The sequence below is a fragment of the Ornithorhynchus anatinus genome, chromosome 16, assembly GCF_004115215.2.
Source record: "Ornithorhynchus anatinus isolate Pmale09 chromosome 16, mOrnAna1.pri.v4, whole genome shotgun sequence".
NCBI lineage: Eukaryota > Metazoa > Chordata > Mammalia > Monotremata > Ornithorhynchidae > Ornithorhynchus > Ornithorhynchus anatinus.
In genome coordinates, this window is record NC_041743.1 from 35,807,882 (window position 1) to 35,822,735 (window position 14,854).

A 14,854-nucleotide genomic window follows, 5' to 3' on the forward strand; every position below is an offset into this window, starting at 1 on the left:
TAAACACCCCCATCAACTCCTCAAACTCACATACCCATACTGTCCTTATATCAAGTATACTTGAGCACTTTTCTAAGGGCCTGGGGACACATGCAAAGATGCGATCCCTGCTCTCAAGGAGCTTACGACCTAATGGAGACAGAAGAACAGAAATTGGTCACTACTTAATTGGGGGATTTCAGTTTCAGAAGGTCTACCTCAGGAGGGGATAAAGATGGGGAGAAGAAGAGGAGAAACAGCAGGGAAGGGGAAAGGGAAGCTCAGGAATAATGTCCCTAGACCCAGCCCTGTGAAATAATTCCATGGAGGGGGTAAGAAGGATTCCAACAAGAATGGAATCCTTATACTTTCCCATTATCCTTGATCTCTCCCATTTTCCCTCTCCCTCTCTCGTCTCCCCCTCTAGTTTATAAGCGTCTTATGGGCAGTACTGTTTTGTACTGTACTCTCCTAATTGCTTAGTACAATAAGTACTTCGTGCTTAGCACCTGCTAATAAATATCACATTTTATTTGACAATGAATAGCTATACAGTTTAAGTAACAGAATATCTAACAAACACATCATTATGAGCGCTGAGGTGGCTGCTAGAATGGCATTACTGGAAGCACTGGGGGATAATGAGGGAGTGTTCTCTAGAGGAGGTGAGTTTTTAGGAGGTCTTGGAAGGAGAGGAGGGATGTGGTTTAGCTAACCTGAGCAGATAGAGCACTTCAGGCACAGGCAAAGAGGTCAGCAATGGGTTGGCTGGCCTCCCATCCACTGTTGAGGATGAAAGCGGGACTCTTGCTGGGTGTTCTGGCCTTGGCAGTCATCCCAGCCTGCTCCTATGGGACTTCGGGGCTAAGGCTGTGACTGTAGACTGGAAGGAGGTGGAAAGCAGGTGATCCGCTCTTGGAGAAAAATGACTTCCCTGCTACTACACAGCCAAACTGAATTTCAATTTCTGTGACCTTTGTGCTCGAGCTATAGGCTAGACTGGCTCGCAAGAGACCAGCAGTCCTCACTGCTTCCTGTTCTTTTTTTAACGGTATTGTTAGTACAGGCACTGGAATAAATAGTCGGGTGGGCACAAGCTAATCAGATTGGACTCAGTCCCTGTCCCACATGAGGTTCACGATCTTAATTCCCATTTTACAGATGAGGTAACAGAGGTACAGAGAAGTTAAGTGACTTGTCCAAGGTCACGCAGCCAGCAAGTGGTGGAGCCGCGATTAGAAGCCAGGTCCTTCTGACTCCAAGGCCTATGCTCTATCTACTAGGCCACACTGCTTATGCTTCTCTTGTTGGGAACACAGGGAACAAGGGCCTCTCTGCTCTGGCATTAGATTGTGCTATCTCTATACGACAACTATTGCTAAATATTGGTTATTATCAGGTCCTGCATCTAGAAAGTATGCAAAACATTAGCTGTTGCTGCACATAATCAGGCTAGGTAGGCCTTTAAGTCGATAGACCAGAAATAGCAACAATCTATTCTATTTACAAAAGATAACTTAGGATGATAGGTAGATGTTCAATCTAAGCGCATCAAAGAATGAAGGTTGCTGTTCTCTCATTTAAAAAAGAAGTTACTTTTGATGCATTGTATTTGTGAAGTCCTTTACCTCAAGGCAAAATTCCTTACAGAGATTTCCTGCAGTGCTGTCATACCCAGAATTCGAGTTACATTGAACTCCAGCGGCATAATGGCTGTGTCATCAAATCACCAGAGCCTCTAGAAATTGAGTGTACCCTCCCTTGGCGAAGCTTACAATTAAAAACTGCAGGGATAGTACGGGAAGTACCGGAAAGAAGAGATCATTGCTCACCTCTACAGAATCCAAAAAGGGTTACCACATTCTTACTTGGAATACAGTGCTTAAGTATTTATAGAAATCCCTCACCATCTGAAACTTGGATTTCATAGACCGCTATGCTGTGCGCAGCCCAAGCCAGCATTTCCCCGATGGAGTATTTTCAAAAGATGCAAAAACCCAGCCACAAAAATGACATGCTAAAGGCAGATTTTGTCCTAGAAAGTAGCATGGCCTAATGGAAAAAGCACAGACCCGGGAGGCAGAGGAGCTGAGTTCTAATCCTGGTTCCACTACCAGCCAGTTTGACCTTGGGCAAGTCACAACTTCTCAGTGCCTCAGTTTCTTCAACTGTACATGGGGATTCAATACCTGTTCTTCCTCTCTCTTAGACTGCAAACCCAATATGAGACACAGACTAAATCCAATCTGATTATCTTCTATCTACTCTGGCACTTAATACAGTGCTTGGTACATAGTAAGTGATTAACAGATATTATTAGAAAGTATCTGCTATGGAGGCAATATTCTCCTGTGAAATACTAAGAAAGGACATGCAATACTTTTAAAGGGCAAAAATGCACATACATTTTTAGTACCACCTTGACTGTTCTCAAGTCACTAGCTAAAGCATGGAACCGGGAGTCAGGAAGAGATACACTCTAATCCTGGTTCAGTTACTGACCTGCTGTGTGACCTCAGGCAAGTCACTTGGTCTCTCTGTGCCAGTTTCCCCATTAGCAAAATAAGACTCCTGCTTTTCCTCCCTCTTACATGACAGAGTCTGAATCCAATCTGATTATCCTTTATCTACCCCAGCATTTACCACAGTGCTTGGCAAAAAAGTGCTTAATAAATGCCAAAATTACTTGTTGGAATTGCTTTGAAGAGTTCAGTATGCAATGATCCACTCATTAGACTGTAAACTCCTTGGGGCCAGGGATACCTCCTTGATATATACTGTTGATAGTGACCAGACTGTCAAAGTAATTTATCTTTTGACATGGGAGTTATCACTTTCAAGTAGTTCAAGACTGATTAGAGACAATCAAAACAGCTCAACTGCATATCACTGAGCTCTTGATTACCTTAGGTCAGTGTTTCACAGGCCGGGAGCCAAGACCACCAATTATACTGCAGGAGTATTTGAGTAGTAAGGAAAGAGGGAGAATTGCCAAGCTCAGAGCTGATTCATACAGAGGTCTGGGAGGGAAAGCAGTGAACTGTGGCCTCCATAAACATGATGTGCTAGTATTCTCCATCTCCTATGTCCCTCCCTGGCTTTTTCTTGCTCTCACTCTGTGGATATGCTGTCTTTAAGATCAGGGAGAATCACATGAGGAAAAAAAAAGCTCCAACAAGGAAATGCTCCTGTTTTTCGATCTTTTACTTCCTCTTCCCCTCATTCTTTTCTTCTTTCCTTCCTCTTCCTTTCCCTCCCTCTTTTCCTCTCTTCCTTGTCCCCACAAAGCCCTGCCCAATGCCCCACCTCAAAATAAGGAATTGGTGACCTTAGGAAAAGACTGATAAGTCTAAACAACTCGTAAAAAGGGACCAGAAAAAGGTCCCAGAAAGTTGAGAAAAACTCCCACAACCAATACATCATGACCTATATTTTAATGGTATTTGTATACAGTAGGCACTCAATAAATAAGACTGTTTGATTTGTTAAGTGCTTACTATATGCCAGGCACTCTACTAAGCACTGGGGAAGATACAAGACAAGATACATGTCCCACAGGATTAGAACCCAGGTCCTCTGACTCCCAAGTCTGTGATGTTCTGATGTTTTGGGTGTTCATACCTGACAGTAGAATCAGAAGATCCAGTTATGATGACCCTCTCATCATACTGAAGGCAAAGAACAGAGCCTGTATGTCCAGTGAGAATTCGCTTACATTCCAATGTATTTTTATCCCAGATCTAGGAAGACAAAAAAACAAAATTCAAAGCAACAACAAAACCCCCCACCCAGGATGGCTTTTAATCCCTTTGCAAGTATGTCACATTTCTGTGACTTATTTTTGTAACAATGTTTGAACCATAGTAAAATGAAAATTGCTTTAATAGCATAAGAAAGCTCTCTTTCTATAGCTATAGCATCTGTTTTTATTTAAATGCATTTAATGGATTTAATATAAATCCTTTCATTGAACAGGGATGGATGGGAAGACTGTGAGCCCATTGTTGGGTAGGGATTGTCTCTATCTGATGCCGAACTGTACTTTCCAAGAGCTTAGTACAGTGCTCTGCACACAGTAAGCACTCAATGAATACAAATGAATGAATGAATGAAATACTGAGGGACCAGTATTTGTAAGAAAAGATCAGGCAGTGCAGAAGCAGGGTATATCCTGCTGAATATCATATATTTATAAATTCTCTGGTGAAGCAGGCATTTCTCTTATGCAGAAACCGCTTTGGGTGGCAGGGATGTACACAGAAGCCTACAATTCCCCCCTTGCTTTTTTCACCCTTTCTGTAGTTAGGTAACTAGAAGTGTCAAGAAGGAGGAGGGTTGGAAGTGGAAAGGGAGGTATAGGACACACTTTAATCTTTACCTTGATAGTATTGTCTCTCAATCCGCTTACTATCTTCTGATCATCATACTGTAAACAGTAAACTCCTTTGCTAGTTTCACTTCGGCAATGAATTCTCTGTAAGCTATGTCTTCCACATCTCCAGTTAGATTCTATGGTCTGTAGAAGGAAAGATGAAGAACCAAAATAAAGGAATAGTTTCCTGAGCAAAATAAAACATATTCTTTTTTTATTTCTCAGCAGACTAATAGTAGTAATGGCATTCATTGAGCACCTGCTGAGTGTAATGCATTGTACTAAGTGTTTGGGAAAGCCCAAGAACACAAGTTTCCCACTCCCAAGGAGTTTACATTCTAAAGGAAAAGATGATGGCCTAGAGGATAGAGTGTGGACCTGGGTTCTAATCCCAGTTCTGCCACTTGTCTGTTGTATGACTTTGGGCAAGTCATTTAACTTCTCTGTACCTCAGTTATTAATTTTTCAGATATTTTTTTTTTAGCAAATACTCTACTTTTGTGGACAATAACTACCAACTCCCTATAGAGACTCTCCCAGTTTAACCCCCGCCCCCCAAAACCAAGCAGAGACTTTTCCCAGAAGGATGAAACTGTATGCTCCTTGTGGGTAGGGAACATGCCTACCAAATCTGTTATACTATACTCTCCCAAGTGCTTAGTACAGTGCTCTGCACACAGTAAGTGCTCAATAAATATCACTGATTGATCATCTGGTCAATCACCTCCAATGATCTTTTTTGAATATTTCCTAATTAAGCTTTAAAGGTCATTTTATTAAGGGTGCTCTACCATAGGATTAGCAACGTGATGAGAACCACACAATCCCCCTAAACTATTTAACCACTAGCTAAAAGAATACACCGGCTTCATGCTCCGATTTTCTGTTTGATAAAAAATTCAATTTTGTATGAATTTACTAGATTATTTGCCTTACTGGATTTTGAAAAAGACTCTCACTCAGATTAATGCAATTTAAAAGGTTCAGTTTAAGTGGGTGCATGTGTCAAGTGTGTAAATCAACGGATTTCAGAACACTGGATAAAAACAGAACATTAAAAAAGACATAAAATCAGATTCTAATGATAATTTTCTCTTTTTGCTGAAGGATATACAGGAAGCTTGGGGACTAGAAAGGACTCAGATCCTACCCGAAATCTTTGTATTCTACACCAAGCCTTACCTCAATGTCCTGAATAATTTTAGGATAAAGTGCTCTGTAGAAGGAGTTCGGGGGGGCAGTTCCATCGGGAGGCTTGTTTTTAAATAAATACTGTCCCCTAAAAAACAAGAAGCATTCCTTATATGAAATAAATCCTCATTGCTGCTTTTCAAATCAAGAATTGCGTATTAAAGATATCAAGTGACTTCCATCCGCACTTCAGGTTATATGGCAACGGAAGATTGAATTCAACATGTTTTCTGCTCAATAAAGCAGGGTAGATTTTCAATAATGAGGGGACATGCATAAAAGGGCATAGGTTTTGCATACAAGCAAAGGAGAAAACTGTCTGGAGGCAGGTAGACTCATGCTTAAGAATGAAACCTAACTTCACAGGTGTGTCATTGATGTTCATTCATACACACACACACACCACACACACACACCCATCTTATTGCCACTGCTTGTTTCCAGTAAGCAACATTTATTAGCATCTTCTTCCTTACCACAGCACAGCCCTGGAATACTCATATCCCAAGCTAGATCTTTGCCACAAAAAAAAAATCCAGTAAATGGCAATCACTTCCTGCTGAGTAAAAAATTTAATTCCTCATCCTGAAGTTAAGAACCCACCAAACACGGTGTGGAAGCTAGTAAACCCCACTATGGGTGTACTAACTGCTGTTCTGACTGGCACGGTGCCTTGCAAAGTGGAGATAGGCAGAAATGCCTTTGAGTGTAATCCTGGCACCAGAGAAACTGCGTTTTCTCTGGGCCAGTCATCCCCTCCTCCCTCTATAGCCCCATTACAATATAATTAATTGTTCAATGTCTCCAGGAGAGGTTCTCCCTTGCCCTCTATTATACACCTTGAAAATTAGTTGAGAAAATTTCCTATTAGGAAGGTAGCTGGCTGAATCTGTTAGGCTGAGCCAGAAAGTTAAACAAAAATGACATCATCTGTAAACATCGCCCGGTGGTTATCAAGACAAAGTGTGAACACAAACTAAAGGAAAGGCAGAGAGGAAAAGTCTGATAGTCAAATTATGACCTAAAATACACTTCTCTGAAAGAATGACTTCATGAATGCTTTCAGCGTGGCCCAATTTCAAGCCTCCATTGACAGGCATCGTGGTTTTGAAATCAAAGCTTAAAACCCACTGAATACTCCACTTAATGCACTCTGGGAAGATTTTGAAAAAGCCCCCAGAAAGACCCAGTTTCTGCAATGGTTCTGTTCAAGAGGGCACTTGTACCTTCATCTGCTGGGCATTATGGTCCAGATACTTTTTCAGCCAGGGCCAAGATATACTAGGAGAAATATGTTCTTTTTAGGAAGGGGGTGGGGGATGGTGGGCAATAGGGCAAGGGGTCCAAAACCACCACTGAGTTGCACTTCCCAAGGCAGATCTGTTGGAGCATAACTGAGCAAAATGACCCAGATTTCCAAGGCACAGCTTTTCATTCACCCTTTTTTTTATTATGACCAAGGATGGACAACTTTATCAATCATTTCAACATGAGCAAATAAAAGGCTCTCCAGAAAGAGGTGGCCAGATGGAGGCAAAAAGTGGCTTCATGCTGCCTTTTCTCTACTTCCGAATCCTATGTGAAGACCTATTCGGATGTACCCTCTCTGACAACGGGGACTACTTCTCTCTATGTGCAATGTCTGGCACTCTACCAGAGCGTGGGCAGTTGACAAATGTTAAATAATAAGTGTGAAGTGCGATCATAAAACGTGGCACTGCTGATTAAGAAAATGTTGAGGAGAAAGAGCTTTCCCAAGTGGTCTTTTATTGTATTTAAAGGCTTATCATTTATTGACCATAGGTAGTGTACTCAGCACTGTACAAGACAGAAAAACGAGAGTGCATGCCCTAGAGGGTTACAATCTAACTTGGACCGACAAATCCATTCGGGCATAAAATACATCTGCTGAGAGGGAGCTAAATCTTAGAGGCTGAAAGCTTCATTGATAATTCGAATTTATTTTTTGGTTGGAGGGAATGAAAGAAGCCATCAAAGGGTGTGAGTGTGGAGAAAGGTGTATCACTGCAACAGTGAGCTTTCTGGACAGACTGGAAAACCAACAGCATGATTGATAGATGAGGTGGAGGGAGACTTCTAAGCCAGGCAGAAAGCACAAGGATGAAAGAACGGCAAGGAAGCACTCGCTAAAGAAAGGGAGAAAGGAAACATGAGCAAAGGGAGTAAGAAAGCCGGGAGAAGGGAATCACAACTATAGCCCTAAAGAATATTTGAAAGGAGTAGAATTAGGTTCGGATTCAACTATAGGCCATGGGAAACTCTGAGTGGTATCTTCAGGAAAGGCTTTGGAGGCATTTTTCAATGAACTCATTTGTAAATAAAAGAATTATGCTACCAGTGGTCTTTCTTGGAAAAGGGGTTCTGGCTGCATATTAAAGCAAGTCTTCTCCTTAACAAGGATGAAAGTTTAAGGTACTGATGTATATCAGGGCCAGTTTGAGAGAAGCTATTGAACTGCCTTTTGGGGTAAGCTTTAGTAAGAAAAATAAATTGCTGCTGGATGGTGGTTTGCACTGAAAGAACACTCAGTGATATTTCTCTTATTCAATATTCCTTGAACCTTTGTGATCCATCCAAGAAAAACATCTGATGAAAATGAATTAGGGAGCAGGTCACTAAGTACCCAGAGGCTTGAACCATTTTTAAAAGAACTAAAATGCATGCAAACATCACAGTTTATTTATGCCACCTGCTTTTCTTGTGGCCATCATCTTAGACACCATTTGGAGAGAAGATTCTAAAGAAAGGACTTAGCCCCTAGGGTCAAGGAGCTAATGAAATGCTGCCATTCTGTTAACAGAACAGTTCTAAACTCCAGGGCAACACCCATTCAGGGAAGTCTCTGAAGTTTCTAACCAGATAATGATACCCCATGGCTTCCGATTTTAAGATGAAATTTATATTTAAAAGTGAAGCTCTCCTGTGGAAAACTAATAGACCTAGGAGAAAATATTGATTCAGACTGACCCCCACCCCCAGTATCCTCCATCCTGCTCTCCAGAGAAGGTCTGAATTTTCAGGGTGGCCCCATTAGCCTAGCCTTGAAAACATCCTTTGTCCACTCAACCTAAGAGAATATTTGTCAGGTGAGAAGTACAGAACAGTGATTCCATTAATTTCACTATCTATGAACAACCCAGAGGGTGGGATGGAGAACATTTCAATTTTTCCACAGTGGCATGCTAGCCCCGTGTCATTCAACTTAAAGTGACTAGTGAAAGGGGTGTATTGGCAATCTTCCCTTTGTTTAGCCTAAGAAAACCCCCCCCTGCCTAGGGTGTAGGTGATCTGTCACAAAAATAGCACCTGTTGAAATAAGAGGAATTATAGGCCCTTCCCAAATCAGCCTCCTTCCTTCTAAGGATTCTGAATGTTCAACCTTCTCAAGTTTCTGAGTAGTTAAAAAGCTGAGAGAGCTCACCATCCTCTCCGTTCTGCCAGACCCCTCCAAAGTGAATCAGTCCTGACCATTCTCTCGATCAGCTTCTTCCACAACATGCCATCTGACGTCACCCGGTACCATTCCTTGCACACCAGTTCAGCAGCACAGAGCGATGTGGCATCAAGGTAGGACAGAATATTTTCAGCAATGTGATCCAATCCTCGAGCTGTCAGAAAGACCAGAAACAAGAGGCACGGTGAGATTTCAAAAGACATCCTTTGATATAAGCAGCATTCCATTTGCCATAAGAGACGGTCCCATTCTTTACCCGGCTCTAGGTGCTCGTGAGGTGCAAAGATGGCTCAAATAAGTGTCAATCATTATTTCATGCGATAACTGAAATGAATAGTATTTTCCACCCTCCTCTGAATAGGAGAGCTAAATCTAACAACTACCAAAACCCCCGAAGACATTAAAAATAAAGAGAAATACAGAAAGCAATTCACATTTATCTACAAGGATTTTGGCACTAGGGAGTGTTCTATGGATAGTGTCTTAAACTTGGTGATACAGACCCCCACCCCCAAAATCTTTATATTAGGAACATTTCTCATCTTGCCGCTGCAGCTATTCCTATGTTCAAGCAGTCCAAATATCTGTTTTGTGAAAGAAAAAAATTAGCTTTTAAATGCAATGAAAGTGGAAAAATATTCCCAGTGAGAACTCTAAGAGAAAATGGAACTTTGGAGGGGAAGAGGAAAGGAGAATGGAAAAGGAAACGGAATCTGCAGTGTATGAAAGGTACTTTTGGAGAAGGAAGGCGCCAAGCAGGTTCACTGTAAGGAAAAAAAAAAGCTGGATTTAATTTGAAAGCACTTTTCAGGGTTTTGTATTTCAATAACCCTGCGGTGAGATCTAAAAGACAATTGACTAAAAATGAAAGGGCACTGGACCAATAGCAACCCAGTGGCTATGTTAGTGTATATGCAAAGAAATACAGTGGGGGGTTTGTCCTGGGTTGTTTAAACTGGATGGGCTTCCCCATTAAGAATCTCTACCACCCACTCAAGCCTAATCTGTACCGAGGCCTCAGAGGAATTGATGCCTATAAAATAAGATGGCTGCACTAATAAACGCTCTCTTGGATGCTATTCTAATTCACCAGTTATTTCTCTTCCTAGGTCACAAATCAGAGGCTTTACACAGTCCTGGAGTTCAGAAAAACTCCTCCTGCTCCCAACTCCCTCAAGCAAAAAGTTCTTTCTAACTAAGAGAGCTGGAACACCAGAAGGGTATTTAGCACATCTCTTATCTGGTGCCATGCAAACACACTCACACAAAAATTATGCACACCATCAACAACAACCCAAGTGTGTTTAAATACTTCTTAATCCAATTACAAAGGCTGTAAAGACTTAACCACATTTGTCAGCAGTGCAGGGGTAGAAGGCGTTAAATGCATTTTGCTTGGCTGGAGTCACATGCTCATATTTAGGGATAAACAGATGGAGGCATCCATCACCTGATTCTCATCAAGGGGACTTCAGGACACCATGTGCCCATCCTTTTCATGAACAGGAACCAATTCAAGATTTCAGTCTTGACAGAGCAAATTAACCGGCAGCCTTTAAAGTGCTTCTTTGTGTGGCTAAATAGGTATATTAGACCGTGGCAGCATATATATGAAGTACCCATTTCTCCTCAAGAGGCTTTAAAAATCATCCAAATATTTTAAAAGGCTGTGGTTTTTCAATCTTGGAGGTATAAGACAACTCAGCTTCCAGTTACTTGGGAAGGTCTACATTTTGCTGGCCACATCGTGTGTGATGCTGGACAAGAAAAAAAAATAGGAGCAGGGAAGGTGGGAGGGAGGGTAGAGGAAGACTCCTTTGAGTCCATAATACAATTCATAATATAATATTGGCTTGCAATAGTATTTCAATAAATAAAATGACTGTGTCAAAAAGCACTTGATTACAAATTTAACATAGTAAATATCCCAGCTACTTCTCCAATACATTTCAAAATCAAACAGCCCACTGATAACTGGCAATTTGGTAAACACAGCAAGCTTACTTTGGATAACTGAAAGGTAACTGAAAGGCAGTGAATTTCTAGCAGGTCCCCTACAGCCCCAGCCTGACTGAAAGAGCCATAAGCTAACGTCCATACAGAAGTCATTCCATAGTTCAGAAAGCTGTTATTTAGCTACAAAAAAGAGATTGTGGTAAATTAAAGTCATAGGTCATCCAATCATTTTTAAGGGTCATCAGACCACTCACCATATGGAGCTGAATGTTTAGACAGCTGCGGAACTCATTCACTTCCTTGGCTTCAACTACCATCTTTTAGGTGGACGATTACTATATCAACCTCTCCAGCCCTGACCTCTCTCCTCCTTGGCAGTCTTGCCTTTCCTCATGCCTTTAGGGCATCTCTACTTGCCTGTCCCATGGATGCCTCAAATTTAATATGTCCAATACAGAACTCCTCATCTTCCCACCAAAATCATGTCTTCTCCCTGTTTTACCCATCCCTCTAGACAACACCACTGTCCCCTCTCTCCCTTTATCTCTGACTCATCTCTCTCATTCTGCCACCAAATCCTGTCAGTTCTACTTTCACAACATGGCTAAATCGGCCCTTTCCTCTCCACCCAAACTGCTGCTACTCTGATCCAAGCACCTATTATATTCTGCCTTGACTACTGCATCACCTCCTTTGCTGACCCCCCTAACTCCTGTCTCTCCCTACTCCAATCCTTACTTCACTCTACTGCCTGGATCATTTTTCTTAAAAAACAGCACAAAACACCAAAATCCCCCCAAAAAAACCATACACCAAAAAACCATATTCAGTTCATACTCTTCAAAAACCTCCAGTAGTTACACACCCACCTCCGCAACAAACAGAAACTCTTGACCATCGGTTTTAAAGTATTCAATCAGCCAGTCCCCTCCTATCTTAAACCCTCTAGTTTCCTAATACAATGTAGCCCACACACTTCACTCGTCCAATGCCAACCTATTCACTGTACCTCAATCTCATCTATCTTGCTGCTGACCCCTTGCCTCATCCTCCTTCTGGCCCGTAACTCCACACTGCCCTCCCCCTCACCTCCCTTCATATCCAGCAGACCACAACTCTCTCCATCTTCACAGCCTTATTAACATCTCATCTCAAAAGGCCTTCCCCAACTAAGCCCTCATTTCTTTTACTCCCTTTTCCTTCTGCATTACCTATGCACTTGGATCTGTATCCTTTAAGCATTTAACATTCACCTCACCATCTACCCCACAGCATTTACGTACATATCAATAATTTAATGTCCGTCTCCCCCTCTAAACTGCAAGCTCCTGGTGATCAGGGAACATATTTACCAATTCTGTTGTACTGTACTCTCCCAAATGCTTAGTACAGTGCTCTGCCCACAGTATGCACTCAATAAATACCACTAATTGATTGATTCTCTGCCTGTCACTTGTGAGGGTGTCTCACTGCATCACACAGTAAGGGTGTTTATATGAGTCCTTTTGTGGATGTTTTCTGAGCTCAGGTCTGGCTTATGCATTCTTTGCCCTCTTCAAAGGTCAGGTCTGGGTTCCTAAGGCTTCCTGTTCCTCTTGCCCTCAGAGGTAACACCCTTGGGAGAATGAGGAAGTGAGGGAAGACATTCAAGGCCCCTAAAGCCTTCTGTGCTTGTATTCCCCAGTCCAGCCCTGCTTGAGGAGGAAACACATGGTGAGTATCATCATCATCAACATCAATGGCATTCACTGAGTGTTTGCTGTGTGCAGAGCACTATACTTAGTGCTTGGGAGAGTACAATGCAACAGAGTTGGTTGACACGTTCCCATCCAGAATGAATTTACAATCTAGAGGTGGAGAATAGATGGGAGGAGAGAGTGGGAATGTCTGTCCTCTTACTGGCTCCAACCACTCAAGGTCAGAGAAGGTGGGCAGACTGCGGGAGGGGAAACAGGGTCCAATAGCTCCCTCTCTCCTTCCTTAAGCAGGTTTCCCTCAAGCAGTGCTACGGACTCTAAGGGAAGTCAATAGCATTGTCAGAAGAAGGCAGGGTGGGGGCTGGAGGGGTAAGAGAGAAAAAGGGAAGGTGAGGGCCATCCATCTTCCCCTCTCCCCTCATCTCTTGCAGAGGCCCTAGTGACTTCTGTCCTCAACAGGATGGGAGGTCTCCTCCAAAGGAGCAAGATAACCTACTCATTGACTGCAATTGAAGATATGAGCAGCCCTGGGTTATGGTGAGCCATACTAATTAGGTGCACAGACCGTTCCCACACAGTTGGTACAAAACTCTCTGGAGGGGATAAAAGGGTAAAAATCTATTTTCCATTTAATGAGAGGTGTACTTACAAATTAAAGCTTCAAGATGTTTGTTTCCAAGATATAATTAAATATATAATTGTGGAATTCTCTTCCTTAGAAAAAGCAATTTAAGTTTGGGGGCTGAAATGGGTCTTTTTTATACAAGATATGCTTGGCTGTAATTAATTTTACAATGTGGTTGAAAGCCATTCATTTTTCAGTATGATTTTCTTTAAGAATTGGCTTTTAATATAGGCAATATCCTCATACCCAAAGAGAAGACTTTCCCTAAGTAATAATACCTTTCTGGTGCACAAGATTATTGCTATTAAGCACTTAGCATAGCAGAAGAAATAGATTTCTGTATCTCTTTGTCTACATATTTATATAGTTTTCAATAGCTATTTGGTAACTGAGCACTCTGAGGTTGTAAAATCTTGAGTTTACATGTTTAACTTCACAATAAGGCTCCCGAGGTACCCTTCTTTCTAGGATTCTCAATTAAAAATAATGTTTCCTTTTCAGCCCAAGAATTTGAATCTGCTGTTGATAAATCCCTTTAGAAATCAAACATTAATATATTGCAAAGCACACCTCTAAACAGGCATACTTTCCATGGCTCTGCTTCCAAATGAGGCATAAGCCTCCCAAAGGGCAAGATCTGGATTTGGGTGCAGGGTGAGAGTGTTGGGGCCAGAAGTGAGGGGGAAAAAATAGGAGGGAAGACCTGATATCAGAATGTTTTAATTTAATTCAGGCCTAAGGATCACTGACAGAGAAGCCATCAACATAGAAAAGAAATTTCAGGGTAAAGTCAGGTGTCAATAAGACTGCACAAAACATTTCCTCCAAGAACCATGTTAATATAACTAACCCCGAGGACCAACCCATGGCCAATGAAACCCCTTGGAAATACCTGGCAAAGCAGTGATGAAATCCCTTTGTAACATGGGTTTGAGATATGAATTTATGTGTCCGTGCTGATAGTGACACATCTGGGAGATGAGATGCTCCACAAACTCCACCTGGTCAGACTCCGACCACTGTTCAAAATATTTGACACACAGCTCCTTCTCCTTCTCATAGCTTGCAGAGAGTTTTCTTTGCTTGGGCACAATCATGCTGGAAGTGCCATTGGCAAGTTTTGTCTGAAAGAGGCAAAGAAAGAGAAATACGCAGCATGAAATGAAACTCTGCAACCTAACTTCTCAGAAGGATCTGCTAGGCAACAGGGGGAATTGTTTGGGTGGGGCCTTCCACAGCAATGTACCAGATTTGGACAGTGAAACATGAGGTGCAATCCTGGTTCAGGATACAAAATAGGAAGGGATATTTTCAGGAGAGGCATCATAGGACTCTTATTTATACAGAGCATGCTGACACCTGTAACCAACAGTAGGAATATGTGTGTGTGTGTGTGTGTGTGTGCGTGCACGTTTGGGGGGTGGGGGGTAGGTAGAGAAAGGAAAGGGGCTGTTCTGATATAAGTGCCATTCTTGAAAGTGGTACAGTTAGGGAATAAAAAAGATAAAGAACCACCTTGTTGGAAATTGCTCTGAAAGACCTTTTGGTTGCTCTTTGAG

General features: G+C 42.0%; 1 protein-coding gene across 13 annotated transcripts in view; it reads right to left on the reverse strand.

Moving 5' to 3' along the window:
- Positions 1-14,854, reverse strand: part of BTRC (beta-transducin repeat containing E3 ubiquitin protein ligase) — a 118,808-nt gene that overhangs the window by 18,965 nt on the left and 84,989 nt on the right. For all 13 annotated transcript variants that reach the window (XM_029080543.2, XM_029080536.2, XM_029080535.2 and 10 more), the window contains 5 exons: positions 14,188-14,419; positions 8,985-9,171; positions 5,534-5,630; positions 4,358-4,495; positions 3,601-3,719 (listed from right to left, as the gene is read on the reverse strand). In XM_029080543.2, coding sequence (XP_028936376.1) covers positions 3,601-3,719; positions 4,358-4,495; positions 5,534-5,630; positions 8,985-9,171; positions 14,188-14,419 — 773 coding nt within the window. The remainder of the gene's footprint in view (positions 1-3,600; positions 3,720-4,357; positions 4,496-5,533; positions 5,631-8,984; positions 9,172-14,187; positions 14,420-14,854) is intronic.